Source organism: Nomascus leucogenys, chromosome 22a (assembly GCF_006542625.1).
Source record: "Nomascus leucogenys isolate Asia chromosome 22a, Asia_NLE_v1, whole genome shotgun sequence".
Classification (NCBI taxonomy): Eukaryota; Metazoa; Chordata; class Mammalia; order Primates; family Hylobatidae; genus Nomascus; species Nomascus leucogenys.
The window spans coordinates 71,757,599-71,773,610 of NC_044402.1; the positions used below are offsets into that span (position 1 = coordinate 71,757,599).

The 16,012-nt window shown below is 42.3% G+C and overlaps 2 protein-coding genes across 3 annotated transcripts in view; one reads left to right on the forward strand and one right to left on the reverse strand.

The window, feature by feature from the left end:
• METTL8 (methyltransferase like 8) overlaps positions 1-8,977 on the reverse strand; it is a 120,738-nt gene extending 111,761 nt beyond the window's left edge. The window contains exon 1 of one of the 2 annotated variants that reach the window (XM_003254256.2): positions 8,825-8,977. The gene's annotated coding sequence lies outside the window, so the exon portion shown is untranslated. Of the gene's footprint in view, positions 1-8,046; positions 8,250-8,824 lie in introns of those variants that run through there. The other variant, XM_030803056.1, reaches the window with a different exon arrangement.
• The window catches only part of DCAF17 (DDB1 and CUL4 associated factor 17), a 51,289-nt gene continuing 43,773 nt past the window's right edge, over positions 8,497-16,012 (forward strand). The window contains exons 1-2 of the mRNA XM_003254254.2: positions 8,497-8,854; positions 9,260-9,363. Of these exons, the coding sequence (XP_003254302.2) occupies positions 8,729-8,854; positions 9,260-9,363 (230 nt within the window). The 5' untranslated portion in view covers positions 8,497-8,728. The remainder of the gene's footprint in view (positions 8,855-9,259; positions 9,364-16,012) is intronic.

A 16,012-nucleotide genomic window follows, 5' to 3' on the forward strand; every position in this document is an offset into this window, starting at 1 on the left:
TAAAAAACCCGAAAGAGGCCAGGTGTGGTGGCTCACGCCTGTAATCCCAGCACTTTGGAAGGCTGACGCAGGCGGATCATGAAGTCAGTCAGGTGTTCGAGACCAGCCTAGCCAACATAGTGAAACCTCATCTCTACTAAAAATACAAAAATTAGCCGGGCATGGTGGCGGGTGCCTGTAATCCCGGCTACTCAGGAGGCTGAGGCAGGAGAATCGCTTGAACCCAGAAGGCAGAGGTTGCAGTGAGCTGAGATTGTGCCACTGCACTCCAGCCTGGGCAACAGAGTAAGACTCTGTTTCAAAAAATACAAAAACAAAACAAAAAACCTGAAAGAAACAAAAAGCCTAGCTAGTAGAAAGGGGATAAATTAATTGTAATAAATTTATACAAGGAAATACTACACAGTAGTAAACATGAATGAATTACAGGTACATCATAAAATGTAATGTTGAGAAAAATATAGACAAGCTATAGAAGAGTACATATATATAATATGAATGATGTTCAAAAACATTTAAAACAATTTTTTATTTATCTAAAGAGGAAAGAGGGATCTCGGAACCAGCAGGGCACATAAGAAATGTCAAAGTTTTAGGTAATATTCTGTTTATTTTTAAGTTGATGCTAAGTATATGGGTGTTCATTTTATACTTGTTATTTGTATATTATGCTATGTCATCTGTAACATAGCATAAAAGGATTGATACTTTTGAATAAATATTGTTTAAAATAAGAGGGTGAGTCTGCAAGCTTTACTATCAATCCTTTAAACCTAAATCTTTCTGAAAACTTCGTATATGCATTAATATACCGTGTGTTCAGACACGCATCATTAAAATATAGAGAGGAAAGAAAACATAACCAAACTTGTGGTCAAAAGTTTCAATAACTTCAAAATAATTTTCCAAAAGTAACTTGCACCTGGACTACTACAATCACCTGCTAAGTGGTCTCTTACATTTCACTCTTGTTCTTGATGTTGCAGCCAAGTTATCTGTTTAAGAAGAATGTCAGATCACTCCAATGGTTTTCCATCACATTTCCACAGTTCCACATGGTCTGATCCCTACCTACTTCTGGGATATGATTTTATTCACTTTTCCCACATGCCCTAGCCACATAACAAATCCTAACATTCCTTAGCACTAATGTATAATGCTGATGTGCACCTTTAATAAAATCCAGGCATTTTTTCTTTGGCATCACATCATGTTTCCAATTTGTTTTGAGGAGTTTGGGAATATTTATTGTGGTTCTGTTTTATTAGGATTTCACTTGATTCTTTTCTTTTCCTCATCCTTAATATCCACTATATCAGAAGTCCTGTCAACTCTACTTCCCAAATATATCTTGAATCTTCTTCACTTCTTTCCATCTCTCCTGTTACCACTCTAGTTCAAAACACTATAATCTCTTACCTGGACGAATGCAATAGCCACCTGTCTCCTTACAATTATTCTTGCCTTCCACAATGTATTTTCCACTCTACAGCCATAATGACCTTTTTATAACACAAAATAGATCATATCACTCCCCTCTTCAAAGCCTCCTATCATAACAGAATAAAATCCAAAATTCCTTACCATTGCCTACAAAGCTTAACATGTCTTGGTCCCATCCGACTGCTCCAAGTTTACCTCCCTCCTGCACACTAAAGAGCCACACTGGCCTTCTGAGAGTTTTTGACTTCTTATTATAAGCCTTAGGAATCCTGAACTCAAGCATCCCTTTGCCTGGACTACTACTCTGGACTATTGCAGATCAGCTCCTCATCATTTAGGGCTCAGCTTACATGTATTCTCTTTAGAGAGGCCTTCCCTGACCACTCTGGCTAAAGCCACCCTCCAGCACATCACCCTGTTTTATTTTCTTCACAGCACTTATTGCTACCTGGAAATCTTATTTTTTCATCTATCTATTTATTGTCTATCTCCTCCCACCTGTAGGGACCCTGTCTATCCTGTTTACTGCTATACCCTATGCCAAAATTTTCCCCTGCACATTATGGATGAAAAACAAAAACATGTTGGATAAATGACTTCCTATAGCTTGGTTAAAATTTGTCTCTGAATACATATTCAAGTTTAATAACCTGAATATTTTATACATTTATTCAGTTATACTATGTTTCTTTAAACAAAGTATATGAACAAAAAGCATTTTATTCACTTTTGAATTAATATTTCTTCTTTCTTGTCTTTAAAATATCATGGCTAGGATGGTTAAGTATTCTGTAAACATAACACAGACAAAGAATAGAAAAAAAAGAAGAATATTTGCTCTATGCCCAAAACTAAGAGAAATCATTTTCCAATCATAAAACTGTATCTATTTATGCCATTTTACCTTCAACAAATGGAAAATATCTACTTTATAGGTAGAAGTCTTAAGGATTTAAGTTTTTGTGAACGTTATTAATATTCTGACTTCCTACTGATTTAAAGAATAAGTGGAGACTAAATCTGCATCTAAGCTAAAAGTAGCTGCTATTGCCAAGTATTGTGGTATATGCCTGTAATCCCACTATACATCCCAGCTACTCAGGAGGCTGAGACGGGATGATCGCTTGAGCCCAGGAGTTCAGCACCAGCCTTTGAGATTTCTTCTCAAGCAAATAAAATAAAGTAAAAAAAAAAAAAAAAAAAGTACATAGCTGCTGCTAATAGATTCTATACAAACATATTGTTTTTTTATAGCCCATTCATTTATTCAACATACATATGCATTAACCACATTTTAGGTAGTGTAAAGCAGGGAGAATTTTATTACTACTCAGTTTCTGCCCAGGTTAGTTGGGAAGACAGACAAATGACAATTCTAATATAGTGCCACAACAATGTACACAGTAACATGGAAGCACAGAAAAGGCTACTAACCAAGCTGGAGGAGTTAGGGGAAGGGTCTCAGTGGAGCTGTGATACCTGGGATGAGTCTTGAGATCAACTGATAAGAGGAGAGGAAAGGAAGCTTCAGATAAAGAACATCTCAAATATAAAGGCACATTGGTTTGAGAAAGTCAGCAAACATATCAGAACCACAAAAGCAAACATGAGGGATGGCCAAAGAGATGAGGCTGAAAATGTGGGCAAGATAATGAAAATGTGGAAAGATAATGAAGTGCCTGGTATTCTACCCAAAGAGATTCAGATTTTGTACTATAAGGTACCTTAGGTGAACCCCTAGGGATTTTGTACACATATCTTCAAGGCTATGAGATTTCTGTAGGAGAAATCTTTCATTTTCAATTTGATAAAAATCTTTTTAAAAAACAGAATATTAACAAAAGGACACTCTGGATCATCTGAATGAGCAGTTTTTAATTGAGTGCTGTCACACGATTTGAATTCACACGTGTGTGTTTAGGAGTGTATTGCTAAACAAGTGGTGCTGTTTGTCATTGGTACGTGTTAATGAGAATGAAATGGAGACTACTGTATGTAAATGATGTTGTTTGTCAAGTGAAGGACAAATGAAGCCATTACATATTGAACAAAGGAAGGTTTTGTGGTGATATAAATAAAGAAAAGAGGTGAAGGCATCAAGTAATCTCTCAACACAAGGGCAAAATGGACAGACCTTTCTGTAAGGAAGGTATGCCACAGAGGACATTCATGATTAGAGCTTTTTAGGTCCAGCTAAAGTCTCATTGCTCACAATCATTTGAATTTATTGGTTTTATAGCTTTGTTTCATTTAACTTGTAGATGTTTGGGTGTTATCAGTGTATAAAAGATACAACACACACACAGAAAAAAATTAAAAAGACAAAAAACAAGAAAGAGACAACATGAAGAGTTTATACCTAGTTTTATCTTTGCATATATGTGACATACTAAAAGAGTTTTAAGTTAACAATGGAGGATCCTGGGTATCTTATTTGGGTATAAGAAATACTGCTCAGCCAGGCGTGGTGGCTCACGCCTGTAATCCCAACACTTTGGGAGGCAGAGGCGGGTGGACCACCTGAGGTCAGGAGTTTGAGACCAGCCTGACCAATATGATGAAACCCCATCTCTACTAAAAATACAAAAATTAGCCGTGTGTGGTGGCATACACCTGTAATCCCAGCTACTCGGGAGGCTGAGACAGGAGAATCACTTGAACCCAGGAAGCACAGGTTGCAGTGAGCTGAGATCACACCATTGCACTCCAGCCTGGGCAACAAGAGCAAAAAAACTCCGTCTCAAAAAGAAAAAAAAAAAAAAAAGAAATTCTGCTATGGGCCGGGAGCGGTAGCTCATGCTGATAATCCCAGCACTTTGGGAGGCCAAGGTGGGCGGATCATCTGAGGTCAGGAGTTCACAACCAGCCTGGCCAACATGGTGAAACCCCGTCTCTACTAAAAATATTAAAATTAGCCAGGGGTGGTGGTGTGCACCTGTAATCCTGGCAACTGGGGAGGCTGAGGCAGGAGAATCACTTGAACCTAGGAGGTGGAGGCTGCAGTGAGCTGAGATCGCCCCACTGCACTCCAGCCTGGGCGACAGAGCAAGATTCCATTTCAAAAACAAAAAGCAAAAAAAAAAAAGGGAGCCTGTCTAGGGGCTAAGGGAGGGATAGCATCAGGGGAAATACCTAATGTAGGTGACGGGTTGATGGGTGCGGCAAATCACCATGGCACATGTATACCTATGTAACAAAACTGCACATTCTACACATGTACCCCAGAACTTACAGTATAATAAAAATAAATAAATAAATAAGAAATTCTGCCATGGGTGTTCAGAGCTGCTGAAAGAATGCAACAGGCAAGTGACAGCTTGTGCTTTAGGAAAATCACTCTGGCAGCAGTATGGGAGAGGGCTGGAATTAAAAGTACCCAAGTGATAGCAGCAGGAGGCAGACAAATCCTAGGCAGATGGGGGTGGGTCCCCAGTGAAACCTGATCTTCAAGCTGAAGACAGTTTAAAGTCTAGCTACATGTCCTAGATAAATCTATGGACCAGATCGAGAACCTCTCTTCCCACTTGGTGCACTTTCCTCTGATTGATCCCCACCCTTCACCTATTTGACATATACCCACCCTTCTCTAATTTGTTTTTTCACACTGTTGTGCCCACCTTTGAGTGATGCCTTTGTTTTAGCCTCTTTTGCCTACTCACAAACCAATCAGCATGCACTTCCCTATTCTGAGCCCATAAAAGCCCTGGACCCAGCCATGCCAGAAGAGAGGCCACCCTACTTTGGGTGGGGGACCACACTTGCATCCCCCCTTGGCTGAGAATAAAAGGAGTTAGCCAGCCTGCTTTAGGCAGACAATAAGGGAAGGGTCCCTGAAGAACCTACGACCTGCCCTAAAAGTGCTTACACCAGATGTTTTGTGCAGATAAGGGAATTTGCACAGGGGGCTTGCCTAAACATGCCCACAATAGAAAATTCCATTCCCTAACACATGTGCAGTAAGGGAAATAACCAATATGGAGTAGCTCAGACTAAGGGCCCACAAGCACACTGGAAGGATGGGGTGGAGCCTCCAGAAATTTGCACCTTAAGCCCAGGTATTCAACTGTAAAGGGGGCAACCAGCAACCTGCTTTCAGGACCCCTTTCTTTACTGAGAGCTTTCCTTTCACTAAATAAATTCTACTCCACTCACTCTCCGGGGTCCACACACCTAATTCTTCCTTATTGTGAGACAAAAACTCAGACCTAGCTGAGCTAAGAGCAAAAATCCTGCATCAAGAGCTGTTTTGTTGCTCAATAAAACTCTTCTCTGTCCTCCTCACCCTCCGATTGTTAGTGTAATCTCATTCTTGGACACAGGACAAGAGCTCAGGATGCCACCAAACATGGGTAGGAAGAAGACAGTAACACGGTAGCTCTCTGCCCTACCAGCAGTGCCTGGTAGCCACCCTATGCAACAAGAAGCAGGGCGGGGGGCCAGGCCAGCCCCAGAGCCATGGGCCGGAGTGGGGTAACAGGACTGATAGGGCTCTTAACATGCCCCTGTTCGTCAGGCTGCAGACGGAAGGTCTAAAAGAGCTGTTAGCACACTTTAACACCCACCTCTGGGGCTTCTGGGTTGCCTGACTCATTTGGTTACCACCACCTTCCCCTAGTCTGGACTCCAGAGTCCACTGTGGGAGTCACTTGTGACACGCCTGGTCCAGCCGCAAGCGGTGCACGGAGCCAGCTCCTGTGCCGGCACTTGGAGCAACCAGCTGGATACCATACAACGCTGCACTCGCCAGCTCAGACACCCTCTCCTGTCAGGAGCTGAGCCCACAGTCAGGTGGCCACAGGATCCACACCTGCGTGCAAGCCAGGAGTGGCCCAGTGGGCCAGTTGTGCAGGGCACCTCCTGTGGCAAGCCCAGCCCGAGCAAGGCCCAGGTCGGTCTCCGGCTGCGGAGGTCTCCAGTGGCAAAGCAACGTCAAAAAAAAAAAAAAAAAAAAAAAAAAAAAAAAAATCCTGTGTCACAAGTAAGGCAGAAATTAGGAGGCTACTTAATAATGTGATAAAAAATGGTGAGGCCCTAAATTACTTAGGTGAAATGAAGATGAGATGGATAAGACAATCTAAAGGACTTGGTTGGGGGCGAGGAACAACAAGGCATCCAGGATGACTCTCCCTTGGTGATGACTTGGTGGTGAAATAAAGGCCACAGGAAAGAAGACAAACAAGTGGGGGCAAAGAGGAAGGAGAAATGAGAGAGTTGATGAATTCAATTCAGAAATGATTTGAATTTCATTTAAGCCAAAGAAAACCCAGTTATCTTTTCTGGGTTCCAGTTTTCTCAGTGACAGCTGCATTCATGAATTACCAAATTAACTATTGTAGCACTCTCTAAAAATATACAAAGCACTCTACCGTATGCTGTAAATAAGTCATGAAAAATCAGCAAAAGCTCGAGCCCTGAAGGAAATTCAGCAGGGTTAAAAAGAGATATGGCCGATTTTTACTAAACTTAAACTGTGACCCAACACACTCACCCAGTACTGTAAGTACTCACCTAATGTCATCAACAGATTTTTGGAAACTGACTGTAAGCAAAATGACATATACCAAAACCATTTTTATCATAGGCCAATTGATGTAAACAAAAGTTAAGTTCCTATAACATATTTCTGGTCACAAAAACTTCACCAAACTCCTAAATACAAACCAAAACACTTCTAATATTAAACACTGAAATAAATGGGAGCTATACATACATTTAAGGAAGATTAATAAAAACAAGTAAGATAATTATTTACCTAATTATTCCAGTTCAGGGTCGAGGGTGGCTGAAGCCTATCCCCTCAGCTCAGGGTGCAAGGTGGGAACCCACCCTTGGACACGACGACATTCCATCGCAGGGAGCACTCACACTCAGACAGGAAACACAGACAAGGCCAAATCACCCAGCCTGCACTGAGATGTGGGAGGCAGTACCCTGGGGTGCCTGGTGAAAACCCATGCAGACGTGGGGAGAAGGGGCAAGGTCCACACAAACAGTAGCCCCGGTAGGAAATTATTATTTTTTCTCATCAAGTTATACAAAATGACACTGAACGAAAAAATGCGATTCGAGGACCTGCTGTACTGTACTTTTTGCTCTGCCAGTCAGGTGCGATCGCTGGCTTTCTTTGAGCACCTGTGAACAAGAGGTAGCCTGCCCAAGTCCACGTGGGAGATACATGGCCCCACCCTTAAGGCACTTAGAGCAAGGCGGTGGGACACATGTGGTGCATGCTTGCTGAAAGTTTAGTGTGCTGGGAACTTTGAACATACAGGCAGGGCTAGTTAACAAAGTATATATTTTACTTAGAGACATGGACGAGGAATATCTTAGGCCGTCCAGGAAGAACGTAAGCATTTCATATTTTATTCCGTATAAAGAAAAAAAGAATGGCGGCGAGAGGAAAGAAAATGAAGCAATTATCGCAAAAGCAGCCAATGCCCCCGCAGGCCACCCAAGGACGGGCCTCCGGGAAAGAGTAACTCAATCCCAGTTTGGAGGGTGAAACTAAGAGTGAATGGGAAGCCAGCATCTTCCTAATACAAAAGCACAGTTTACCGTCCCCCTCAGCCAACGTGCGGCTGAAGAGACAGCCGCGGGGCGTACCTTTAGCACGGGACGCTGCTTTGGAGGGCTCGCCCTCGACACAGCGCCCCTCCCGGCACCTGGCCAGAACCTCCCAGGGCGAAGGTCAGGGGCCGAGAAGCTTGTGAGTACCGGGGCAGTGAGGGAGGGATCCCCAAGTGCAGGGCGCACACACGGAGCGGAGACCCGGAGGCGGCAGCACCGCGCCCCCAGGGCTCTGCCCAGCTCGCCACTCGCAGCACAGAGAGGCGCGCCGGCGAGACAGCGCAGCCTCCGCGGGCCGGGCAAGCCCTGGCTCCCTGCCGCCTGACGGGAATTGTAGTTCCTGGGAGAAGCCGGGCTGCCTCACGAGGCACTGGGAACTACATTTCCCGGTGAGAGAGCGGCTCCGGCCGGCCGCGCGGTACCGGAGCGTCGCACTGTCCCGGAGCGTCGCACTGTCAGCGGCCAGAAAGCCTGGGAGGGGCAGATCGAAAAGGGAGTGCTTCTTCCCTTCTCTCCGCGCTCTGGCGGTGCAAGCGGCTCTGCTTTCCCTCGCCCCGCCGTCGGGTGCTCCCTGCCCGCCTCCCCGTGTCAGCTTTTCCTGGGCCCCGCCGGGAAAGTCTGGGCCTCGAAATTCGGAGGCAGCGGCGGCTGCCCAGCACGGGAGTGTAGGGCGCGCCACTCAGCGGCCCAGCCTACCCAAGGCCAGGCCCGCGCCTCCATGGGCCCGACCCGGAAGCCCAACGTGTGCCGCCGGCTGAGTCGCCGGGCGCTGGGCTGCTTCTCGCGCGACGCAGGCGTGGTGCAGAGGACCAACCTGGACATCCTGCGGGCGCTGGTGTGCCAGGTGACCGCCCGCCGGCCGGGGCGGGACGGAGGGCCACGGGCGCCTGGCGGCCGAGCCTCCTGCGGGGATGCGGTTTTAACGCGCTAGGGCCTCCCTTTATAGGGTCACATGTGATGGGGAGGAGGATACAAGCCCGAAATCTAGGAGATTAGTCAACAGGTGGTAATAGGGCCACCAGATGCTTTTAGTTTTACGCTTCTTATGTCTTACCTGGAAACAATTATTCTAAAAGTTGGTCACCTCATTAAGCCAAAACATGAGGGCAGACTGGAGGAAGGATGCAAAAGTTTTTAAATCATATAGGTGAAATTATGTTGCTTTGAAAATTTAAAATCCAACTTAAAATTGGTGCACAGTGGAAGCCTAAGAGTTCTTTCCTGAACGGAAATTCTTTATGTCTTTTAGGAAAGTACTAAATTTAAGAATGTTTGGACAACTCATTCCAGGTCACCTATAGCCTATGAGAGAGGAAGAATATATTTTGACAATTATCGGCGCTGTGTCAGCAGGTAATTTTTTATTGATAATTTTGCTGTAATTCACCTCACTGTTGATCTTAACTATAATTTGTATAGAACCACATGCCTACATTAGTGCCTAGTGAAACAATGAAACAAGGGGTCCAAAATAAGACTAGGCAGTAAAAAATGCATGTAATTTTAAAATCTTGTTAAATCTAAAGTTGCAGGTGTCATTTTTGTAAATACCAACTTAAAGCAAAACTATAGTGCAGGCAAAACCACAGATTGTTCACAGTACTGTTTAGTATTTAATCTACTTACACCACAGTCAAGAAATCCAGTTGCCAACCAAATAATTAGATGCTGCTTTGGAGAATTGATGGATTGTGTTTTGGAAGTACTTGCCTTTTTTTTTTTTTTTTTAGAGAGAATTTTTTTCAAACAAAAGCCTAGTATTTAGAGATCCAAAATGTTTAACAGTCAACCTCATCCACAACTCTCCAACATGAGGGGGGAAGGAAAGCCACAATGCATCCCCATATACTCATTACCCAGATTCAAAAACTATCAAGATTTGCCACATTTGCTTTATCTAGCCCACTTTTCCTTTTGCATTACCTCTTTATTTATTTATTTTTTGAGACTTAGTCTGGCTCTGTCACCCAGGCTGGAGTGCAGTGGCGCAATCTCGGCTCACTGCAAGCTCCGCCTCCCGGGTTCACGCCATTCTCCTGCCTCAGCCTCTCCGAGTAGCTGGGACTACAGGCGCCCGCCACCACGCCCGGCTAATTTTTTTGTATTTTTAGTAGAGACGGGGTTTCACCGTAGTCTCGATCTCCTGACCTCGTGATCCGCCTGCCTCAGCCTCCCAAAGTGCTGGGATTACAAGCGTGAGCCACCGCGCCCGGCCTGCATTACCTCTTTTAAAGCATATTCTAAACATACGTCAGTTTGCATTTTTAAAAAAATGGGCATTTTTTATAGGCTTTATTAGGATATAATTCACATACCATATATTTAGCCATTTAAAGTGTACATTTCAGTAATATTTAATACATTCACAGATACATGTAATCACTACCACAGTTAATTTTAGAGCATTTTCATCACCTCAAAATAGAACCATGTACCTTTCAGCAGTCATCTCAGTACCACCATTACCCTCAGCCCTAAGCAACCACTAGTCTGTTTACTGTCTGTAGATTCACCTATTCTGGACTTTTCATATAAATGGAATGGTATAATATGTGGTCTTTTGTGACTGGCTTTTTCACTTTGCGTGTTTTCAAGGTTCATCCATGTTGTCACATGCATCAGAATTCCTTTATAAAGTTGAATAATATTGCATTATATCAGTTACCACATTTTACTTATGCATTTATCAGTTGTTAGACATTGGTGTTTCTACCTTTTAGCTATTATAAATAATGCTGCTGTAAACATTTCCATGTAAGTTTTTATGTGGGCATTTATTTTCAGTTCTCCTGGATTATACCTAGGAATGGAATTGGTAGGTCATAAGATTATATTGTAACTGCGTTTAATAGTTAGAAGAACTACCATACACTTTTGTAAAGTGGTAGTACCATTTTATGTTCCTTTCCCATAAGCAGTATATGAGGGTTCTGATTTTTCCACATTCTTATCAACACTTGATGTGTGACTCACAGCATCTCACTGTGGTTTTGATTCCATTTTCCTGATGACTAGTGATGTCAGGCATCTTTTCTTGTGCATATTGGCCATTTGTATGTTATTCTTTGGAGAAATGTTTGGTTAGATATTTTGCCCATTTGTAAATTTTTTTTTTTTTTTACAAAAATCCTTACATATTTTAGATACAAGTCCCTTATCAGATGTATGATTTACAAATACTTTCTCCCGTTGTGTAGATTGTCTTTTTACTTTCCTGATGTTATTGTTTGAAACAGAGAGGTTAATTTTTTTTTTTTTTTTGAGACAGTTTTACCCTTGTTGCCCAGGCTGGAATGCAATGGCGTGATCTCCGCTCACTGCAATCTCCACCTCCCGGGTTCAGGTGATTCTCCTGCCTCAGCCTCCCGAATAGCTGGGACTACAGGCATGCGCCACCACGCCTGGGTAATTTTGTATTTTTGGTAGAGACGGGGTTTCTCCATGTTGGTCAGGCTGGTCTCAAACTCCCAGCCTCAGGTGATCCGGTCGCCTCGGCCTCCCAAAGTGCTGGGATTACAGGCATGAGCCACTGCGTCCAGCCACAGAGAGGTTAATTTTGAAATTAAATTTTTTTCATTACTCATGCTTTTGGTGTCATATCTAAGAATCCATTGCAAAATTTGAGGTCATGAAGATTTGCTCCTAGGTTTTTTTCTAAAGGGTTTATAGTTTTAGCTCATATTTAGATGGTTGATCCACTTTGAGTTAATTTTAGTATAGGATATAAGGTAGGTATCCAACTCCATTTTTTTTTTTAACATGCGGCTATACATTTGTCCTAGCACCATTTATTAGAAAGACTTTTCTTTCTTCATTGCAAGGCCTTGCCACCCTTGTCAAAAATCAATTGACCATAGACACTTTTGGATTTATTTCCGGACGTTCAAGTCTGTTCCACTGATCTGTATGTCTGTCCTTATGTCAATACCACGTTGTCTTGATCACTGCTGCTGTGTTATTTCTTCTTTTAAGTGCTTGGTGGAATTAACTATTGAAAGCATCTGGGCTTGGCACTTTCTGTTTTGGTAGGTTGTTCATTATTGATTACATTTCTTTAATAGATACAGACTTATTCAAGTTATCTAATTCTCCTTGGGTAAATTTTGATAGATTGTGTCTTTCAAGGAATTCATCTAAATTATCCAAACTTGTGAGCCTAGACTTATTCATAATATTTCTTTATTATTGTTTTAACGTCCATGAGATCGGTAGTGATAGCCATTCTTTAATTTCTCATATTAGTAATCAATTTTGTTGACCTTTTCAAAAAAACAGCTTTTGGTTTTGTTGATTTTCTCTATTGATTTTTGGTTTTCAATTTTACTACTTTCTGAGCTAATTTTTGTTATTTCTTTGCTTACTTTGGATTTAATTTGCTCTTTTACTAGTTTCCTAAGGTGGAAACTTAGATTACTGATTTGAAGTCTTCTTTTCTGCATATGCACTTACTGCTATACCTTTTCCTCTAAGCATTGTTTTTGTTGCATCCCGCAAATGTTGATATGTTGTATATGCATTTTCATTTAGTTCAAAATATTTTTAAATTTCTCCTGAGACTTCTTTGACCCATGTGTTATTTAGATGTGTGTTGTTCACTCTCCAAATATATTGGGATTTTCCAATTATCATTGTTTTATTGATTTGTGGTTTAATACCACTATGACCCAAGAGCATACTTTATATTAGTTCTAGTCTTTTAAATTTGTTAAGGTCTCTTTTATGGCTCAGAATGTGGTCTACCTTGGTGAACGTTTCGTGTAAGCTTGAGAAGAATGTGTATTCTGCTGTCGTTGGATGAGATATTCTGTTTGATCCAGTTGACTGATGGTACCTTTCAGTTTAAATATATGCATAATTACTAACTTTCTGCCAGCTGGATGTGTTAATTACTGATGGGTGTTGAAATCTCTATAATAGTGAGTGGATTTATGTAATTCTCCTTGCATTTCTATCCGTGTTTGCCACATTGTGTTTTGATACATATTAAAGATTGCATACATATGAAAGATTGTTTTGATGTATATTAAAGATTGTTATGCCTTTTTGGAGAATTGACACCTTTTTCATTATCTTATGCCCACTTAATCCCTGGTAATTTTCCTTGCCAAATTCGACTTTGTCTGAAATTAGTATAGCTACTCCAGCTTTCTTTTGTTTAGTGTCTGCACATTGTATCTTTTGCCATTCCTTTACTTTTAATCTATCTGTGCCTTTTTTTTTTCCCCCAAAGTCAGGGTCTGGCTGTGTCTCCCAGGCTGGAGTGCAGTGGCACAATCATAGCTCACTGTAACCCCAAACTCCTGGACTGAAGCAATCCGACCGCCTCAGCCTCCCAAGTAGCTAGGACTATAGGCATGTGGCTATTTTTAAAACAACTTTTTTAGAGATAGGGGTGTCAGTCGTGCTGTGTTGCCCAGGCTGATCTCATACTCCTGACCTCAAGTACTCCTCCCACCTCAGCCTCTGCTGAGGATTACAGACATGAGCCACCAGAACACTTTAGGTATTTATGTCTGTTTCTACTTGCTGTTATGCTCTCTGAAGAGAAATCCAAATTAATTCTTATTGTTCCCCTATATAGTTAAGGTGGTTTTTTTTCATCTGGCTTCTTTCAAGATTTTCTCTTCACTTTTGATTTTCTGCAGTTTGAATATGCTTCCCAGATTTGGGTTTTGGTATCTGTCAGTTTTGGAAAATTCTCAGTCATTATTACTTCAAATATTTATTTTTCTCTCTTTTTCTTCCTTCTGGTATTCCCATTATGTGGATGTTATACCTTCTCCAATTTTCCCATAATACTTGAATATTCTGTTCTACTTTTTCTTTCTTTTTCCTGTTTTATTCCCCCAGCTTGGGAAGTTTCTGTTGACCTATCTTCAAACTGACTGATTCTGTCCTTGGCTGCATCCAGTCTACTGATGACTGTTAAAGGCATTCTTCATTTCTCTTATGGTGTTTTTTGATTTCCAGTATTTCTTTTTTTCTTTTTTTTTTAGAATTTTTATCTGTGTTTAATTTACCCATCTTTTCTTGCATGGTGTCCACTTTTCCCAGCCCTGATCCTGTTAATCAGCTATTTAATTAATTAGTTTAGAAATGAGGTCTTGTGACCAGATGCGGAGGCTTACACTTGTAATCTCACACTTTGGGAGGCCTAGGCGGGCAGATCACTTGAGGCTAGGAGTTCGAGACCAGCCTGGCCAACATGGTGAAACCCCATCTCTACTAAAAGAACAAAAATTAGCTGGGCATGGTGGCACACACCCATAATCCCAGCTACTCCAGAGGCCAAGGCAGAAGAATTGCTTGAATCTGGGAGGTGGAGGTTGCAGTGAGTTGTGATTGCATGCCACTGAACTCCAGCCTGGGTAACAGAGTGAGACTCAAAAAAGAAAACCCTAAAAACCCCGAACAAACAATAAAAAACAAGAAATGAGGCCTTGCTTTGTTGCCCAGGCTAGAGTGCAGTGGCTTTTCACAGGTATGATAATAGTGCACTGTGGCCCCAAACTCCTGCACTCCAGTGATCCTCCTCCCTCAGCCTCCTGAGTATAGCTGGAACTATAGTCACATACCATCGCACCTGGCTTAATCATAGTTATTTTAATTTCTGGTCTGCTAATTCTAAAATCTCTGCCATATCTGAATCCAGTTCTGATGTTTGTTTTGTTTCTTCAAACTTTTGTATGTTGGCTGTTTGCATGCCTTGTCATTTTTTTGGTTGAGGGCTATGTATGATATATTGGATAGGCCAGGCACAGTGGCTCACTCCTGTCATCCCAGCACTTTTGGAGGCCAACGTCTGGGGGTTGCTTGAGCCCAGGAGTTCGAGACCAGCCTAAGCAACATGGCAAAACCCTATCTCTACAAAAAATATCAACATTAGCTGGGCATGGTGGCACACACCTGTAGTCCCAGCTACCAGGGAGGATGAAGTGGGAAGATCGCTTGAGCCCAGGAAGTCAAGGCTGCACGAGCCGTCAGCATGCCACTGCACTCCAGCCTGAGCAACAGAGCGAGACCCTGTCTCAAAAAATTTTACAAATTTCAGATATATTGGATAAAAAGAATTGAAGTAAATAGGCCTTTAGAGTGAGATTTTATGTTTATCTGAGTAGGAGTTTGGCTATGATTATTGTTTGTTGTAGCTGTAGGTATTGGAGGTTAAAATTTCCTCTAGTATGCTTATTTTTGTCTCCCCCATTGTTGGCTCCAGTGGCTTGTTCCTGGAAAGCTGTAATTGTCAGTATCCACCTTTCTCTCCAATTTTGGAGGCAGCAGTTTGCCCTGTGACCTGAATTCTCTGATGGATCTAAGAAGAATTATGGATTTTCAGATTGTTCAACGTTTTTCATGTAGTGAGGGCGGACAGGGGTGGCACTTCCAGGCTGTTTTCATCTTGGACCAGAAACCAGAATTTAGAGAGAATAGTCAGCTTTTGGGATTTGTTCTAACCCCAAGAGGGTTCTGTCCTGCTATCTTTTTCTGGTTATTTCTGGCAAATTAGCCAGCCTATAATTTAGCCTGTATCTCCACTGAGTCTACCAATCTCCTCCCATTTGCCTTTCATCACAAACTCCACAGGTTTTGTTAGTGCTCCTATGCCTTAACTTCTCCACACTCTGTTGCAAATAAAGTTAGTTTTTCTGGAAAGAGCTACAGAGCTATCTGTTTTATGGCCTGCTTCTCCCCTCCTGCACAGTTTTTGAGCTAAGGCTTTTTACCTGGTTGTGGGAGTCAATGCCATGCTTCTCTCTGAGTGACTCCCCTACTTTAGAAGCTGAGCACTTGGAGTTGAGGAAACACTGGCCTCAGATCTTCTCAGCTTGTCTCTCTCTCAGTGTAGAACCACTGTTTTCTAAGGAGGAATAAGGCCAGTTAGGGCCTCAGTATCCTCAGCTGTGCTACATCCAAGGTAGATCCTCCATCCCATGAATAGGGGCTGGGTGGAAGAAGGGACCCCCACCTCTTGACTATACTGACCCAGGACTCAGCCCCTGCA